The sequence below is a fragment of the Cajanus cajan genome, chromosome 9 (assembly GCF_000230855.2).
Source record: "Cajanus cajan strain Asha chromosome 9, NIPB_CcT2T_4, whole genome shotgun sequence".
Classification (NCBI taxonomy): Eukaryota; Viridiplantae; Streptophyta; class Magnoliopsida; order Fabales; family Fabaceae; genus Cajanus; species Cajanus cajan.
This window is the reverse complement of record NC_138525.1, coordinates 8,869,495-8,889,571: the sequence shown is the minus strand read 5'-3', so window position 1 is coordinate 8,889,571 and position 20,077 is coordinate 8,869,495. Positions and strand designations below refer to the sequence as shown.

At 38.9% G+C, this 20,077-nt stretch overlaps 1 protein-coding gene and 1 long non-coding RNA gene across 2 annotated transcripts; one reads left to right on the top strand and one right to left on the bottom strand.

Moving 5' to 3' along the window:
* Positions 1-88: 88 nt before the first annotated feature.
* LOC145951671 (uncharacterized) lies at positions 89-6,663 on the bottom strand. The gene is made up of 3 exons (XR_014429549.1): positions 6,161-6,663; positions 1,321-5,101; positions 89-261 (listed from the first exon to the last, which is right to left on the bottom strand). It is a non-coding gene; the product is annotated as an uncharacterized LOC145951671 (long non-coding RNA).
* Positions 6,664-10,756: 4,093 nt separating this feature from the next.
* LOC145951702 (uncharacterized) lies at positions 10,757-16,576 on the top strand. Its single transcript, XM_083063572.1, has 2 exons — positions 10,757-11,385; positions 12,769-16,576. Exon 2 carries the CDS (start codon positions 12,772-12,774, stop codon positions 14,629-14,631), a length of 1,860 nt encoding a protein of 619 aa, XP_082919698.1. The 5' UTR covers positions 10,757-11,385; positions 12,769-12,771; the 3' UTR covers positions 14,632-16,576.
* Positions 16,577-20,077: the final 3,501 nt, after the last annotated feature.

Genomic DNA, 20,077 nt, shown 5'->3' with positions numbered 1-20,077 from the left:
CCCCAACATGTATATTGTAATAAATCTTTTCAGTTACAGTAAAAGGGTTCACATAAGAAACTTCAACAACTACACTAATTGAAATATCAAACATAAAACACAAGATTCTTTACAAATTGTTTTCAAAATAATATTACAGTACCAAATTCACATAAATATTTCATCCTAAAAATCCTTTGCCCCGATGTCACAATATCAGAGTATTTCCCAAAATAAAACAGTTGGCATTCTAGATGCCACTCGTAGCCGGATCTTCTCCACCTAAAATATCCACAATTTATACGGTGAGAAAAGAAGATATCTATATGCAAAGTACATCCAAACACACCATGTTAAAATCTCATCATATTTCTTTATTTAATAAATTATTTACGATCATGTATCATAGTTTATCAATTCATCATAATCCACTTAGATTTTATAATTAACAAAATCATTTATACCTTTTCTCATTCACATCATTAAAACAATTATTTCACTATTCATAACTCATGTCAATCTCAACATCATCAATAATTCATGCCAATCTCAACAATTAACACTATGTCAAGACCTCGCCACATCTGACACAAGTGATACGGGTTAATTGCCTCACTCAACCCACACCAGACCAGGGTCATGCCCTCCCTGTAGCATCACTTACCCAGGGGCCATGCCATCCCTAATCATTTGGTGTGAGGAAACACAATCACATTACAATCAATACAATCTCTTGCAATTAACCCTATGCCAGGGCTGCCATAAACGACATAAATGGTGGTGTTAACTGTCTTACTCATCCCACACCATGCTAGGGTCACGCCCTCCCTGTAGCACCACTTACCCAGGGGCCGTGCCGTCCCTAGTCATCGATGTGAGACACCACAATCACAATCAAAATCACATTCATACATCCTTTCATCTTATAACTCAAATTCATATCACGTACGCAATTCCATATCACATAGATAACAGATAAGCTCAATATAATAGGGTTTACATACCCCTCAAGCAATTCACATCAATATCATTAATTCTTAACAAGTAATATAACAATAACTTTCATTAATATAATAATCAATAGAATAATTAATATAAACAGTAAAACCCCTCATTATTCCAAAATCTAGCTCACCGCATTTTCCTTACAATTCATTCTTCTTCACAGATCATCATTCCTACACTTAGGCATATTTATAAACCTCAACACAGATAATTTTAATAGAACCAATAATTCTCCAAATCAAATAATTGTAAAATCAATCATAATCCTAAGGAATTCTTCCTCTACCCAATTCCCTCATGTACTATACATATAAATAATCCCCTTTTCCCCCATACCTGGATAAATAGGAACTCAGGCAGAACCTCCTCCTCTTTTTCTTAAACCGGACCGTAACTAGAGTAGAACCTCCTCTATCTTCCTCCTCCTTTCTCTCCTTAGGCAGAACCTCCTCTACTGGATTCTTCTTCTTCTCTCTCCCCTTTTCCTTCCCCTCCTCTCTCTCTTTCTCCCTTTCTCTCTCTTCTTTCTCTCTCTAGGACCTCTTCTCCAAGTTATGAATTTCCAAATACCCTAGGGCCCTATTTATAGAAATTTTGAAGTTACTATGCACTATGCACTATTCATTAAAATAATATTATAAGTTACTATGCACTATTCATTAAAATATTAAAATTAATTAAAAAATTGAAACTTGCTTCCCTCGTGGTTTCCTTAGCAGCCATTTACTATTCACGTATACGTATACGTGAATAGTAAAATACGTATACGTAAATAGTAAAAATACGTATACATAAATAGTAAAATACGTATACGTAAATAGTAAAAATACGTATACATAAATAGTAAAATACGTATAAAAATATGATAATCCTTCTAATAATCCCAATACATAAGAATAAAATTTTTGGGATGTTACATTACTCCCCTCCTTTTAGAAATTTCGTCCTCGAAATTTTTGCAATGATAAACTCTTCGCTTCTTACTTCTAATTCTTATGCAACCTCATTACCTTACTTATACAACTCTATCAATTTCATCAAATGATTTCTAAGGGTAAGACAAATAACCTTGACAAGCCTATCCATATAAACAAAATCAATCTCTTAAGTGTCTCAGACAAATCTATCACTAAAGTCTTATCCATTCACCATTTTACTTCCAACATGGAGCGTCCAAGTGCTACAAAATTCTTAAAGACTTATAGTATGCTAATCACAAGTATACAATTGCTTCACTCCTCTCTTCATCATAGGTCATAATACTTCCGCTGCGCTACTCTGATACATCGTAGTAGTTCTTAAATGAATGCTAAGAGTACTATTACGTCCTTTTTCTAAGATCATCTTTCTTAATTCAAGGTTACTAAGCACCCAAATTTACTCTTTGCACTTCAAAACAATGTCGATTTCTATTTAAAAATGGTTATCTATACTTCTACCAATCTTCTCCATTAGATTCCCTAATAAAAGATCTGACTCCTAGGCTTCTCTGATCTCACCCATTAATTCACTAATCACTTTCAACATAATCAATTCAATGCCCCTAAGGATAATCTCACACATCAAGCATAAGTCTCTAAATTCTTCAATCAAATCCAATCCTTAAATAATCAAAAAAATATTATATCAGTGATCATCATAATCAAAGCATCTGTCACAATATTGATATTACTTCTATAATCATCTATAAAGATCAAACACCTAAGCATGTTAACTAGATACACATATCAAATCACTAATTTTACTATTCCATCTACAACCAAGTCAAACCTCTATCCATCACCTTATTCTATATCCTCATATCTTGTTACCAATATGAATCAACTAATTGTATTTCTCCAATTTCTCTCAATGATCCACTTGTTATTCGAGTCATACCTAATTTTTCACCACTAGGAGTAATCTCACAAGTCAGACTTAAATTCTTAAAAAGATCCATCTTTCTAATCATAAGGAAAATATAAAGGTTTTCTAATCAAAACATCAATTACCACAATGGCTTTGGCCAAATAACTAATAAGATCAAAATCTTATTTCTTAAGAAGTTTCTAACTATCTCTTTTGGTCAATAGATATTTAAAACTGAATACCTCAAGCTTAGAATCATATAGGTAATGTCTCCAATTCAAGGTCATGGGTAAGGTAATTCCTCTCATGAATTCTCAATTTTCTAGAAGTATAAGCTATTATTTGATCCATTTTGCATTCACATTCTATCCAAACCTACCTTAGGAACATAAATATATACCACAAAAGACTTTCTAAAATCTAGTAGTATTAACATTAGTCAATCTTGCCTTAAGAGTTGGAACTACTCTCATACCTACTATCCCACATAAAGACAATACCCCTCCTAGTGAATATAGTTAAGGGCAATGCTATCTTAAAAATTCCTTTAATAAATCTCCAATAATAATAAACTAATATCATAAAACTCTTATCTTCACTAACTGGATTAGATATCTCCCCACTTAAACACAACTTCTACAAGAGTCATATCCATGTTTACCTCAACTGGAATTTATAGGGACAAGAAAACTTATCTCATACAATAAAAATAAATTAATCAATTAAACAAGCAATCACTCAATCAATAAAAATAAGATAAAATAAAATAATAATACTTTGATAACTCAACATACATCCGTCTTGAATATATCTCCACCCTTAACTACAATATGATCATATCATACCCTAAGATCACTTTTACTAACCACACTACACTCACCAATTGATCCCTAAGGTCATCTATCCACATATCAACCTACCTGCATATTAAATCATATTCGAATACCTACTTTAAACCTTCATATATATCATCCATATGAACAACCTTTACCACATAGCATCATACAACCTTAAACAACCTCTTAATCCATATGATAACGCACCGAAATATTTTAACAAAGTCAATTCTTATCCTTGCATTGCCTACTAACCCAAAAACATTATTATACATCCTAACTTCTCTTTTAAACAACTACCAAAGAAAACAACACATCCCACGTGATCTCAACCTATCACCAAAGAAAGCTAAGTGATTAAACTACAACTCTTATGAAGACATCAGAATTTAAAAGGATCATCTTCTTAGCTAAAAATTCAAAAATCACCACAGATATATTCAATGCTTACAACTAGACCTTTGCTCATCAAAGTAACTATAACGGGAGTGCAAACATCCCCTACACACTAATGCATCAACATCTAAGCCACAAAATACCTCAATCCTTCCAAACTTACTTCTTACCACCTCAAATTTAAATCAAATTTTCTCACCACAAATTTAAACCAAACGATTCACATATTCGTATAAAAAAGACTTAGAAAATATGCGGCTATCAAATTCTAGAAATCATCAATTCTTCAATTTCTCCTTAAAAAAAAAAATACCAAAACCCCATTTCTCGACATATGTCATCCTTGAATTCAATCGCTACAACTATAGCTTTCAAAAATTTCACTAATCGTAAACTCTTAGTACACTTAAAATAAATCCATGTCTTATTCAAATCTAAGGCCTCAATAATTCCTATAATATTAGCACAGTATCTCGTCTATTATTCACACATATGCTTTCAACACAAGCGATATCACTAAACCACTACCTCTTATGTAAGCAAGAAATATCAACAAATAAGCGATTATCAAAGAAGCAATCAAAAATAGCATTCATCAAAATCTATCATACAAATCCTGAGAACACATTGCACACAAATAACAACATAATCAATCATCACATTAGCACATCAATCAACTCATCACATTATTAATCTACCAAACAAGCATAGTAGACTCATAACTCACGGCCGATTGGATCGGCCTGCTCTGATACCACTAAATGTGACACCCTCTACCCCAACATGTATATTGTAATAAATCTTTTCAGTTACAGTAAAAGGGTTCACATAAGAAACTTCAACAACTACACTAATTGAAATATCAAACATAAAACACAAGATTCTTTACAAATTGTTTTCAAAATAATATTACAGTACCAAATTCACATAAATATTTCATCCTAAAAATCCTTTGCCCCGATGTCACAATATCAGAGTATTTCCCAAAATAAAACAGTTGGCATTCTAGATGCCACTCGTAGCCGGATCTTCTCCACCTAAAATATCCACAATTTATACGGTGAGAAAAGAAGATATCTATATGCAAAGTACATCCAAACACACCATGTTAAAATCTCATCATATTTCTTTATTTAATAAATTATTTACGATCATGTATCATAGTTTATCAATTCATCATAATCCACTTAGATTTTATAATTAACAAAATCATTTATACCTTTTCTCATTCACATCATTAAAACAATTATTTCACTATTCATAACTCATGTCAATCTCAACATCATCAATAATTCATGCCAATCTCAACAATTAACACTATGTCAAGACCTCGCCACATCTGACACAAGTGATACGGGTTAATTGCCTCACTCAACCCACACCAGACCAGGGTCATGCCCTCCCTGTAGCATCACTTACCCAGGGGCCATGCCATCCCTAATCATTTGGTGTGAGGAAACACAATCACATTACAATCAATACAATCTCTTGCAATTAACCCTATGCCAGGGCTGCCATAAACGACATAAATGGTGGTGTTAACTGTCTTACTCATCCCACACCATGCTAGGGTCACGCCCTCCCTGTAGCACCACTTACCCAGGGGTCGTGCCGTCCCTAGTCATCGATGTGAGACACCACAATCACAATCAAAATCACATTCATACATCCTTTCATCTTATAACTCAAATTCATATCACGTACGCAATTCCATATCACATAGATAACAGATAAGCTCAATATAATAGGGTTTACATACCCCTCAAGCAATTCACATCAATATCATTAATTCTTAACAAGTAATATAACAATAACTTTCATTAATATAATAATCAATAGAATAATTAATATAAACAGTAAAACCCCTCATTATTCCAAAATCTAGCTCACCGCATTTTCCTTACAATTCATTCTTCTTCACAGATCATCATTCCTACACTTAGGCATATTTATAAACCTCAACACAGATAATTTTAATAGAACCAATAATTCTCCAAATCAAATAATTGTAAAATCAATCATAATCCTAAGGAATTCTTCCTCTACCCAATTCCCTCATGTACTATACATATAAATAATCCCCTTTTCCCCCGTACCTGGATAAATAGGAACTCAGGCAGAACCTCCTCCTCTTTTTCTTAAACCGGACCGTAACTAGAGTAGAACCTCCTCTATCTTCCTCCTCCTTTCTCTCCTTAGGCAGAACCTCCTCTACTGGATTCTTCTTCTTCTCTCTCCCCTTTTCCTTCCCCTCCTCTCTCTCTTTCTCCCTTTCTCTCTCTTCTTTCTCTCTCTAGGACCTCTTCTCCAAGTTATGAATTTCCAAATACCCTAGGGCCCTATTTATAGAAATTTTGAAGTTACTATGCACTATGCACTATTCATTAAAATAATATTATAAGTTACTATGCACTATTCATTAAAATATTAAAATTAATTAAAAAATTGAAACTTGCTTCCCTCGTGGTTTCCTTAGCAGCCATTTACTATTCACGTATACGTATACGTGAATAGTAAAATACGTATACGTAAATAGTAAAAATACGTATACATAAATAGTAAAATACGTATACGTAAATAGTAAAAATACGTATACATAAATAGTAAAATACGTATAAAAATATGATAATCCTTCTAATAATCCCAATACATAAGAATAAAATTTTTGGGATGTTACATTATGAAACCTCATTGTCATACCTAATCAAAACAAAGTAAGAGATTGGCCTCGATTCCATTTTTTTTTTTGTTAAAATGAATCTTGACAAATCACTTCACCAAATTTGTAACGACCCACCCTAGGCCGTCACATCAATAACCAACCAAAATAAAATATTATAAAATAAAGAAAATAGAGCAAAAGCCAGCTACGCTAGAGTGTAATTATACAATAACATATAAATTGTTTCCAAAATATATAATATAATCTGCTATGGCAGAGTCATCATCCTTAGTAAAGTTATACAGTAATCCAAAAGATAATATAATTACAATGTCATGAAAACATTAAAATAAGACACCCTAGGTGCTGGTCAAGCTCTAAACCTAGCCACTTCTCAAAGTAGCTATCCAAAAGACTCCTTGCTAACCCAAAGCCTCATACCTGATCTGCTCCCCCACATAGTGAGATCATCACAGTCCAAACCACATGGAAACATGCAAGGGTTAGCACATATAAAACCAATCATAGTACATCATGATAAAATATCATTAAACAAATATTTATCCACAGTATTTATCCAGACCAACAAGTCATTTCCATTCTAAATTTAAACCAATATATTGTATACACATCCATGCCAATGTATACATATTTTATGATAATAAAATAATCCATAACCAATGTATACAATCCATACCATATGTATACAGATTCCATATCCAAAACAAAGTCACACCACTGTATAATCCATGATGTAACCAACACATCCAAACCAAATGTTGGCCTCAACACCATCCAAACCAAGTGTTGATACGGTGAAACATGTCAGCAACCCATGTCCCACACCTAACCTCTCATGGAAAATATACAGTTGGATTACGTCGTCACGTAACCCTGGTGATCATGGCCACTTCATCCATCGGTATGACTCGGCCTTGCCCCCATACCGGTAGCAAATAGAATACTTAGAGGAGTACTTCAGAATCCACCTAACATCTGAAGTGGTTTATCATATAACCTTTGGAAAAGTTCCACATTGGAATCCTCACCATGGGATTCCCAAATTTCATATTTTTCCAAAGATTATATCCTGATCTCACCAAGAGATCTAATCCATACCATAACCTTACTCCTTTAAGTCCTATTTACTTTTCCAAACCACATACATAGCATATTCCATAATTAAACATAACCATAACCATGCCAATTTGTCAATATAATAATAATATAAATATCCAAAACAACCATCAATTGATCCAAATTATACTATATGAAATGAAAATCTCCACATAAAATAGCATATTAAAATTATACTATTCCTATCATGCTCATATATACTAGATTAATTTTATAAGCACTACCCTTACTTGTATAAACCTGAACTGAAACTCGGGCAGAACCTCCACCTCTCTCCTTAAACAAGAACCGAAACTCGGGCAGAATCTCCTCTACTGGATTCTTCTTTCTCTCTCTCCTCTTTCCTCTATCTTTTCTCCCTTTCTCTCTCTTCTTTCTCTCTAAAACTTCACTCTTCAAGTTATGAATTTCCTTCAACCCCTAGCCCCTATTTATAGAAATTTTCGCCACCTAACCCAGAACGGCCCGTTCCGAAAATGGAACGGCCGTTCTAAACCCTTTAGAACAACGTAAAATTTTCGACTGGAACGGCCCCGGAACGGCCCGTTTCGAAACCCAGCAGAACGGCCCGTTCTCCTTTCGGAACGGCCCGTTCTGCAAGGAGAACGCCCCGTTCTCCAAGCAGAACGGCCCGTTCTGCAAGGGGAACGCCCCGTTCTCCAAGCAGAACGGCCCGTTCTCCTTTGGAGAACGGCCCGTTCCAGTCCTGTTCTGCACAAACCCAGAACACATATTTTTATCTTTTGGAACGGCTCGTTCCGCTTTTGGAACAGCCCGTTCCAAAATCCGAAAATACCCCAAAAATTTTAATAAAATTACGAAAATGTCACCGATAATTACTAAAATGCCATCAATAATAAGATTACAAAAATACCCCTATACCTTTGAAAATTTACGAAAATGCCATTGATAATTAATAATAATAAAATGGGTATTACAATTCTCTCCAACAACAAAAATTTTCGTCCTCGAAAATTCACTTACTCTAAAAGAGATATGGGTATTGATCCTTCATCCTTTCCTCCAACTCCCAAGTAGCTTCATTAGTAATCTCATCCCAAATAACTTTCACCAAATTGATAGATTTACCTCGCAACTGTTTAACTTTCTTATCTGCCACTGAAACTGGCTGTTTCTCAAAAGTTAAATTTTCCTTAACTTATACTGCCTCTGATTCCAAGACATGACTTGGATCGTGAATATATTTCCTCAGTTGTGAAACATGGAACACATCATGCAGATTAGAAAGGAATGGAGGTAATGCAATCTGATATGCCACTGGTCCAATCCTCTTGAGAATTTGATACGGTCCAATAAACTTAGGATTCAACTTCTTAGCTTTGATAGCTCTTCCCACACCTGTGGTAGGAGTTACTTTCAAAAACACATGTTCTCCTTCTGAAAACTCCAAAGGTTTCCTCCTTTTGTCTGCATAAGACTTTTGCCGACTCTGAGCAGCTCTCATTCTTTCCTGAATTTGTTTTACCTTTTCAGTAGTCTGTAAGATGATCTCTGGCCCCACCATCACTGATTCTCCCTCTTTAAACCAACACAAAGGTGTTCGACATTTCCTCCCATACAGAGCCTCAAACGGTGCCATTCCTATACTTGCATGAAAACTGTTATTATAAGTGAACTCGACCAAAGGCAACATCTCTTCCCAATTCCCTAGATGATCCAAAATACAAGCCCTCAACAAGTCCTCCAAAGATTGGATAGTCCTCTCAGACTGCCCATCAGTTTGTGGGTGATAAGCAGAACTGAGTCTTAACTTAGTTCCTAACGTCTGATGCAAACTCTGCCAAAATCGGGATGTAAAACGAGGATCCCTATCAGAGATGATACTAGAGGGCACACCATGTAATCTAACAATCTCCTTAATATACAATTGAGTTAACCTTTCTAAGGACCACTTTATATTCACCGGAAGAAAATGAGCACACTTAGTTAATCTATCCACGATCACCCAAATAGAATTACAATTCTTAGCAGACCTTGGTAATCCAACAACAAAATCCATGGCTATACTATCCCATTTCCATTCTGGCACTTCCATCATTTGTAACAAACCTCCTGGTTTTTGATGTTCCACTTTAGCTTTTTGACACACAATGCAAGATGCAACATACTCAGCTATCTCCCTTTTCATCCCATTCCACCAAAACATTTTCTTCAAATCTTGATACATTTTTGTCATACCTGGATGTACACTCAATTTGCTTTTATGAGCTTCCTCAAATATCAATTTCTTCAACTCCTCATCCTGTGGAATACAAATTCTACTCTTGTACCTCAAAATTCCATCTGTACCTTGTTCAAATCCTTCAGCTTTCCCAGAACTCATCAACTCCTTAACCTTGTTCAAACTCGCATCCTGAACTTGTTTTTGTTTCACCATCTCTAAGAAATCACTAGTAATGGTAGTCATACCACAACTAATAAAATCTGAGGCAATCACAACATTAAGATTCATATCCCTGAATTTCTCTACTAACTCCATCTCTTTAACCATCATGTAAGACATATGAAGAGATTTTCTACTCAAAGCATCTGCCACCACATTTGCTTTACCTGGATGGTACATTAACTGAAAATCATAATCTTTCAAAAATTCAATCCACCTCCTTTGCCTCATATTTAACTCTTTCTGATCAAACAAATATTTCAGACTCTTATGATCACTAAACACATCAAACTTTGCCCCATAGAGATAATGCCTCCAAATCTTCAAAGCAAAAACTACCGCCGCCAACTCTAGATCATGCGTAGGATAATTCCGTTCATGAGTCTTTAACTGCCTAGATGCATAGGCCACAACCTGCCTATCTTGCATAAGAACACATCCTAAACCTTGATGAGATTGTAGACCCCTAAAATTGTCCGGGTCGGAAATAAAGCTTGAAGACTCTCGAAGACTGAAGAAGGATCAGCCAGAAGGACTTCCAGAAGGCCCAAGGAGGGTTCTCTATAGGTCTAAGAGGTCTTAGGATAGCTAAAAATAGAAAATAGGAGGAATTGGGACCAATACGGGCTGCTTGGGGACCAGTACGGCCTGTATTGAAGTTTTGAACTTCAATACGGCCGTACTGGACTCAATACGGCCGTATTGAAGATTTGTGAACTTCAATACGGCCGTATTGAGTTCAATACGGCCGTATTGAAGAACAAATTCTCAATACGGGCCGTATTGACCCCAGCGCCCGTATTGCTCCTATTTCCTATAAATATGGCGTCATTTGACGTCAATACACACTTTTCAACCATTTCTTGACTCTCTTATTGAGTGTTCTGGGGTTTTTGAGCAGTGCTCTGCCTTAGGAACCTCTCTGGGAGTCAGGACCGGTTAAATCCTCGAGTTCTGAGCGCTTTGCTTGAGTCTCGGATTTAACCGAAGGGGAAATCTTTTTGATTCCCTTAGTCAAAAATTTTCTTCGAGGAGAGTGTCGAGCGAGCTTGTAGAGGGAAGGAGCGCCGCAAAGCCTCCTAGCATTTATTGAGATTTATAAAAGCACGCTCCAAGAGGTTTTCTTTAATTCCCTCCTTTTACTGCTTTCTGTGTGTTTAATTTAAGCATCATGTAGATATTTAAGATAATAATCGTTCATAAATAAAAGGGGTAATTTAGTAATTTTGTGCTATTATTTGTAAAATAATCCGTCATAGGGAACCCGTTAGGGGCGCTGTGGGGTGCTAACACCTTCCTCACGCGTAACCGACTCCCTTACCCGACTCTGGTTATAATGGCCGAAGTCGATTTTTGAAATCGATTGCCTTAACTTCTTTTTCCAATGTTTTGAGTAAAACATTGGTGGCGACTCCACGAACCCTCCCTTTTTACAAAAACCACTAATCCATGGAGGGTCCCGCTTGGGATTAAATTGGATTGGTGAGACTCTTTCAATAATAAATTGGATAAGATCGACGAGGTCTCAGTTTGAGAACAAGTCGTTCTAACAATCCAATACATTTTCAAACAAAAAATAAAAAGAGAGCTCGACCGTCTTCGCGACCGCCGAGGCCCGTTTGGGCCGGGTGGCGACAGATGGCGACTCCACTGGGGAAGCCTTGAGAGTCAGTCCCATTTAGTGATGGATTATTTTCAAAATAATAGTCTAAAATTACTTCACTACCCCTCACTTGTATGATAACATGATTTATTATATGGCTTTAATAACTGTTGTTTGTTTAATTTCCGCAATTGTTTGAAATACAAACTGTACACAAACCTTTGCACACAACAGTTCCCTCTATACCCGGGGGCATGAGTGATAATCCATAGGGAGTGGATGTTAGTACGGCCGGTTGATGGGTTTATAGGAGCCTATGAGACCGTTGTCGGAAAAACATCACTCAAGGTGATAACCATGAACTCAAGTCCGACAGTGCGTTGGAACTTTCCATCGGCTTACGACGAGAGGAATTGGGTCCCTATAATGGGGGCACCTTGGGGGCCTCAGACCGGTGAGAACAGTTAGAACCACCTTGAATATGCACTTTTCTGCAGGATACCCCTACCTCGTGATTCGCTCGTGACTGTTCGTGGATGAGTGAATTGTTTGTGCATTAACTATGTGACATTGTATGAGCATACATTTGCATTCTTTAAACAAACAACATTCCTATTCTATTAAAATAAGAATAAATAGAAATAAGGATCTTCTAGTACATGGTGTTAACATCTACCTTCATTACATTCATATAGGTAGTTTCCCTTTTCACCCAAAAAAAACAAACAACAAAAAAAATATATACAAAAATCCAAAAGAAAAAATACATATTTATCCAAACCAAGCAGTATCATGCATCACATTAGGAAAATCCCGAAAACATGATAATGCTTAGTTTAAATAAACACTATGCATGCATATTCATCTTCATCATCTCATATCATGCATTGTATTGTAGATTATGGAGAGATCTAGGGAGGTGCATGGGCAGTTGAAGAAAGTGGACTTCTTGTTGTACCGTGCCGAGAGGTTGGATCACCTCTGTACCTTGATGCCACGAGAGGCTCGTTTGGAATTTGAGAAATCCTATGGACGAGTTCTCGACTTGATGAAGATCTGTGTGGATCCAGCCTTTCTGAGAACCTTGGTCCATTTTTGGAGTCTCGATTTGCACTGCTTCGAGTTTCCCCAGTTTGACCTAATTCCTACTCTCGAGGAGTACGAACTCATGCTTCGATGGCCCAAATCAGCCGGGGTCTATATTTTTCATGGAAATCATGTGGCTGTGGAGAGAGTTGCCACTCAGGTCAAACTACCATCACGATCAGCTGCCTTAGTGGGGAACGGCAGTATCAAGGGTTGGAAGCTTGCTATGATTGAAGACCACCTTTCTTCCTTGGCTGGTGAGGGAGATTGGTTAGCTTTCAACAAGACTCTAGCATTAGCTGTATTTGGGATGATCCTTTTCCCCTTCTACGCTAACACAGTGGACCATGCTGCAATGGACGCTTTCTTCGCTTGGGACGTACACATGAAGAGTCCCGTGCCTGCCATTCTTGCCGACACCTTGCTCTCTGTTCATTTGTCTCAACAGAAGCAAGGGAAAACCATTCGATGCTGCACCTCCTTGCTGTATGTATGGGGCATTACACACTTCTATGCCTCTAGTCATATGGGGACCTTGCCCGATCCATTGAGGAGTTTCTCCAAGATCCCCATGCGCCGCCGATATGCTTCCGAATGGAAGGAAGAGATGGAACAGTGGAGCATTGACCACTTCACATGGGTTTGTCCATGGTTCCGTCCAAGCAATGTATTGATAAGATGCGGCAATTATCCAAGCATACCATTGATGGGCCTCAGAGGTTGCATAGCCTACTCACCTAAATTGGTTATGAGACAACTAATGAGGACTCAAATTGTTCCTACTAAAGAGGAGCTTGGAGGGTTGTGTTTCTCCTTTGATTCCGAACATCAGAGGGACATGCACGCTATCATAAGAGCGTGGGAGAAACCAACCTATGAGGGAGATCTCGAGCTTGGGAAGCCTCGGGTATCCGCCTCCACCGACTATGAGAAATGGAGGAGCGAGAGGGGGGTGTCTCAGCCATCCACTTCTTGTGCAACTACAGCAACAAGGAAGGTGTTGCAAGAACAAGTCGACGCCTTGACCAAGAAACTGGAAATCCAAGGAGCTCAAATGAGAGTTCTTGAGGAGAAAAACGAAGCATCCAGTTTCCTCATTGATGGTCTTCAAAGGCAATGCAAGAAGAAAAACCACGAGATAGAGCGGCTCAAGGATGAGTGTGCTAACCTCAACAAGGAGACTACTCGGACATTCAAAATGCCAAAGATTGAATCGGGTAGTCAACTCCAAGAAGTCAACGCTAATATAGCACGCCTTGAAGCCGAGCATGCAAAGCAGGCACAGTTGATCAAGGACATGCAAGACGATTTACTCTCGACTCGATCCGACGCACAACAATGGCGGGAAGTCGCTCAACGACAAGCTGCAAACCTTTCCGACTTCCGCAAAAAGGAAAGGGAAGGATTGGCACAGATGGCCAAACTCCAAGAAGAGAAGGATCGAGCCGAAGACGAGCTTAATGAGTTGCAGGCCATGATCAACTACCATATTCAAAAAGCGAAAGAGGCTCAGAAAATCAGTGAAGATATGAGCCAAGCGGTCCATACGCAGATTGAAGCAATGACACGCCATGTCGAGGAAGCCGAAGAAGAATGGCAAAGACGTATGAACCCGCCTGTGGGTTTCTACCGGCTTTTCTCTTTTTGTAAAAAATTGCTTCAAAGCATTGTATAAAAGTTGTACACTTTCTTCAATGAATAAAAATCATATTTTTGAGATTTATTGCCTTTGCATCTCATTAGTCATTCATTTGCATTTATCTCTCCCGGTAATTAAATAATAAAGATTAATAAAAAGAAAGAATTAATCGATGCGTATATTCAGAATGGATCGCACACCATTGGTAATAAAATGCAAACCAACAACTACGCAAAGCAAGCACACGACAGCTCCGTTGTTGGTAATCAAGACAAATAAAGGGGAAGGTCCGACGCCTTTAAGGATTAACGCTCCAAGGCCTTTTCCCTACGAATCGAATAAGGCTGTGCCGTGGATATACGACATCCACACTTCTGCCGACAGCGATATAGCAAACATCGCTGGACTTGGGGGCATGACCAGGAGTGGCAGGATCTACACTCCCGAAGATCTTCATGACAAAGCTCCCAAGAATAAAGGAAAAGAAAAAGAAAGAACCGAGGAAAATAAGGAATCCGAGGAGGAGACTGATGAGCTGTTAAAATTCATCAGACAGAGCGAGTATTCCATCGTGGATCAACTTCACAAGACACCAGCAAAGATCACTTTGTTGTCGTTGATCCTAAGCTCCGAACCGCATCGGCAAGCTCTGTTGAAAGTCTTGAACGAGGCGTATGTGACGCACTCTATCTCCCAAGACAAATTTGAGGGGATTGTTAGTCACATTACGGCTAATGATCACCTCACTTTCACCGATGAAGAGATCCCCACCGAGGGACCTAATCATAACAAGCCCTTGCACATCTCTGTAAAGTGCAAAGAATATCACATCGCAAAAGTCTTGGTAGATAATGGATCTTCCTTGAACGTGATGCCAAAAAGAACTCTCGAGCAAGTGGCAATCAAGGGAGTCCAAATGCGCCCGAGCAACATGATCGTTCGAGCTTTTGACGGATCTAAAAGAGAAGTAGTGGGAGAAATCAATCTTCCAATCCAAGTTGGACCCACTATCTTCAACGTCGAATTTCAAGTGATGGATATCACTCCCGCATACAGCTGTCTCCTCGGCCGACCTTGGATTCATGATGCAAAAGCTGTACCCTCTACGCTTCACCAGAAAGTCAAGTTCATAGTGGGTGACAAACTGGTGACTGTACAAGCTGAAGATGACATACTCATCAGCAAGCCATCCAATATACCATATGTGGATGCAGCAGAGGAAGCTTTAGAAACCGCCTTCCAAGCATTGGAGATCGCCAGTGTTGAAACGTTTCCCCGAGAAATGAAGAAGGTAGCCTCCATGCTCACAAAGAATGGATACTTGCCAGGACAAGGATTAGGCAAGGACTCCCAAGGAATCCCGGAGCTACCCATTATCAAGGATAATCCGGGGAAACAAGGGTTAGGATATGACCCTAGTAAAGATCAAAGAACGAAGAGAAACAAAGATCCATCTCGACGTTCTTTAAGCCAGATCTTTAGGAAGGCCGGTTCACAAGTATCAAGGCCGGTCGTCGTCATCAAGTGTTCTTCTCCTTCTGATAGGGATATGTAAACCTGATGACTATTAGAGATTACTCCTCGGGGACAGCCCGACCCCCGAGCCTCGATAGGGCACATGTTTCCACTGTGATTATAATAAAATCATTCATTATTATTGCTTCTCTTCTTGCTTGCAATAAAATTCTAAACCACGTTATTTAACCCTGTTTGAATAAACATGAATGAGGTTAAAATCATCTTAATAATCAATAAACCCGCATCATTTTTATGTGGAAGTGTGCACGACAACTTGGAGCACCTTTTCTTGGCCTCAATAAATGCCATCATGGATAAAAGAAATCCTAAAAAACAAGAGAGGCTCAGCAGGAAACCCAAAAAAGGGGGCTGCACAAAAATAAGAGCAAAAGACCCGCTAGGAATCCCACAAATGGGTTACCTAGGCAAAAATTAGGGTTACAAAAAATAAACAAAAACAGAAGCCCGCAAAGACACCACAAAGGGGTGTTTTAGGCAAAAGATAGGGCCATCAAAAAGGAAAAACAAAAATAAATCCATGATGGTACCGCCAACAGAATTCAACAAGGGGCTCAAGAAAAGCTATCCAAATTGTCAAAAGCACAATCATTAATAACAAAGATGTGCTTAACTTCATAAGTGTTTAATCAAACTAACCTAAACACTTAAGCCTACCATTGGCCAGCCATTCTTTCAAAATCAATTTTTCAAAAATAAAATTGAATCCCTCTAAAACACAAACTTACAGGAAAAATATATTCTTTCCTTCTCTTCTCTCTTGACCCACGCGATTTTAGAATAATTTAGTGGAAACATGGAGATATAGTAGTCAATAGGAGGGTTGACGTATCTTCTAAAAGAAGGGAAGTATCATTTGGTTGATGGCGCCAAATTCAAACTCAATATGCATCATTCCTCGGTCATAAAAGTCGGCAGCGCACAGTCCGTCTTGAGGAATGGCAAAATCCAAACGAAAAACGCATCGGTTAATTCTTTTGAAAAAAAGAATCAAATAGAATTAGGTGCATCATACTGCATACATGCATACAGATGATAGGTGTACTGGAAGATCACTTATTCTCTGTTTATTGAAAAAACAAAAAAAATAAAATATATAAACTTCAGAAAAAACAATGCGCCCGTACCATGTTCAGTACACCCGTACCAAAATTGGGGTTATGAACAAATTTTTAACTCAAACATGGGCGTACTGAAATGGATGCAGCCGTATTGGCCATAAAGAAATTTTCAAAGACCTCGTCATGAGGCAACTACATAAATTAGAAAAAATAGGAAAAATTGCTTGTGTATGACAGCAGCAAACAAAATGCAAAGATTCAGAAAATCAACAGCGTCATACAAAATAACTGAGCCTGGAGAGGCTTGCCGAAAGAATACTCTTAAAATAACTGAGCCTGGAGAGGCTTGCCGAAAGAATACTCTTAAAATAACTGAGCCTGGAGAGGCTCGCCGAAATAATACTCTCTCAGAATAATTGAGCCTGGAGAGGCTCGCCGAAATAATACTCTCTCAGAATAACTGAGACATTTCTATACAGAAAAAGCCAAAACCAACAAAAAAGGTAAAAATACAGAAATCAACAAAAATACAGAAAAAGCCGAACTCAACAAAAAAGGCAAAACCACAGAAAAAGCCAAAATCAACAAAAAAGGCAAAAACACAGAAAAAGCCAAAATCGAAAAAAGGGCAAAATACAGAAAATCCAACAAATCATACAGAATAACTGAGCCTGGAGAGGCTTGCCGAAAAAAATACTCGTACAGAATAATTGAGCCTGGAGAGGCTCGCCGAAATAATACTCTCTCAGAATAATTGAGCCTGGAGAGGCTCGCAGAAATAATACTCCTTCAGAATAATCGAGCCTGGAGAGGCTCGCAGAAATAATACTCCCCAAAGGGAACCTCAGCTCATGAAGCCAATATCCAACAAGAGCTTTCAAAGCAAGATCGTCAAAATCTCCCAAAGGAAGTACGATCATCCAAGTAATATCTCCAAGTCAAAGGACTTCAGACTTCCTCAGTGGAAAGTAGCTCTCCGACTCAGGCATTGAGTGAGGCTAAGCCTGTAGAGGCTTCCTAAATAATACTCTCCCGATCAGACAGAATAATTGAGCCTGGAGAGGCTCGCAGAAATAATACTCCTTCAGAATAATCGAGCCTGGAGAGGCTCGCAGAAAGAATACTCCCTTCAGAATAACTGAGCCTGGAGAGGCTCGCAGAAAGAATACTCCCTTCAGAATAATTGAGCCTGGAGAGGCTCGCAGAAATAATACTCCTTCAGAATAATCGAGCCTGGAGAGGCTCGTAGAAAGAATACTCCCTTCAGAATAACTGAGCCTGGAGAGGCTCGCAGAAAGAATACTCCCTCAGAATAATTGAGCCTAGAGAGGCTCGCAGAAACAATACTCTTCCTTCAGAATAGTTGAGCCTAGAAAGGCTCGATTCCCCAGAGATATCTCAAGCTTACACTCACGGGCCAAATTCCCCAGTGAAAGCTATCAGAATGCGATCAGCGAAATCCCCAAAGGAGGCCTGATCATCCAAGAAAAATGTCTAAGGACTTTAAACTTCCCCAATGGAGGATAGCTTTCCAACTCAAAAGCGATGAGTGAAGCTAAGCCTGAAGAGGCTTTCTAAATAATACTCTGGGATGAATAAAAACTTCAAATCCCCAATCGCCTACTAAAGAGGCATCTCTTCAAAAGGAAGACCAATAAACTATTCCCCAAGTGGAATTTGGCTCTCAGCCTAACAAATGAACGTCAAGATGATCTGCCTAACAAAAGAGGCCAATCAACATCAATCCCCAGTGGATGATCGCCTATCCAAGAGGCATCCCCACAAAAGGGGAAGAAAATCAAAAAGATTAATAAAATTCCCCAAGCGGAATTTGGCATCCCGCCAAAACATCGAACATCAAGACTATCTGCCTAACAGAAGAGGCCAGTCAAAAAATCAACATGTCAACATCCCTAGCGGATAACAGCCTACACAGAGGCTACAAAACCAGAAAAGTCAAAAAGAGTCACCCGAATAAGGATAACCGGGATACTCCACCAATGTCGACAGGACGTCAGCCAAACATAAGGCATCGCTCATTTCAAAAAGAGCATCTTTGTGTCTACACCCCAAGGAAACAGAAATTCCTCAATGGGCACCAACCATACAATGCAAAGTTGGGACACAAGAACCTATGAGTAACTGCACATCCCCGAGACGGATCCCTGCGTTATCCAGCCCTCAGCGGCATCAAAATCAAAATCAAACCGTCGAAACAGCATCGTGGACTGTGGAGACAAATCAATCACAGATCCCTGGAGAGGGCAAACTCGCCATGCCGAAGTGAACAGAAACACGGAGGCAGACCCTGGAGAGGGCAAACTCACTTTGCCAAAGTGATCAGAAACACGGAGGCAGACCCTGGAGAGGGCAAACTCAGTACCGAAGTGTTCAGAAAGCACGGAGGTATGCAACTTTCGGCTCGGGCGGCGAGTAAAGTTGTATCTGGAGAGACAGTACTCACAGCTTCCGGCTAGGGCGTCTAGTGAAGCTACCCTGGAGAGGGCAAACTCAGTACCAAAGTGTTCAGAAAGCACGGAGGTATGCAACTTTCGGCTCGGGCGGCGAGTAAAGTTGTATCTGGAGAGACAGTACTCACAGCTTCCGGCTAGGGCGTCTAGTGAAGCTACCCTGGAGAGGGCAAACTCAGTACCGAAGTGTTCAGAAAGCACGGAGGTATGCAACTTTCGGCTCGGGCGGCGAGTAAAGTTGTATCTGGAGAGACGGTACTCACCCTGGAGAGGGCAAACTCAGTACCAAAGTGTTCAGAAAGCACGGAGGTACGCAACTTCCGACTCGGGCAGCGAGTGAAGTTGTACTCACAGCTTCCAGCTAGGGCGTCTAGCGAGGCTAACCTGGAGAGGCTACTCAACCAATTTTCCACC

Excerpts from the sequence above, each read along its gene's own strand:
- LOC145951702 (XM_083063572.1), top strand. The coding sequence starts at position 12,772 with ATGGAGAGATCTAGGGAGGTGCATGGGCAGTTGAAGAAAGTGGACTTC.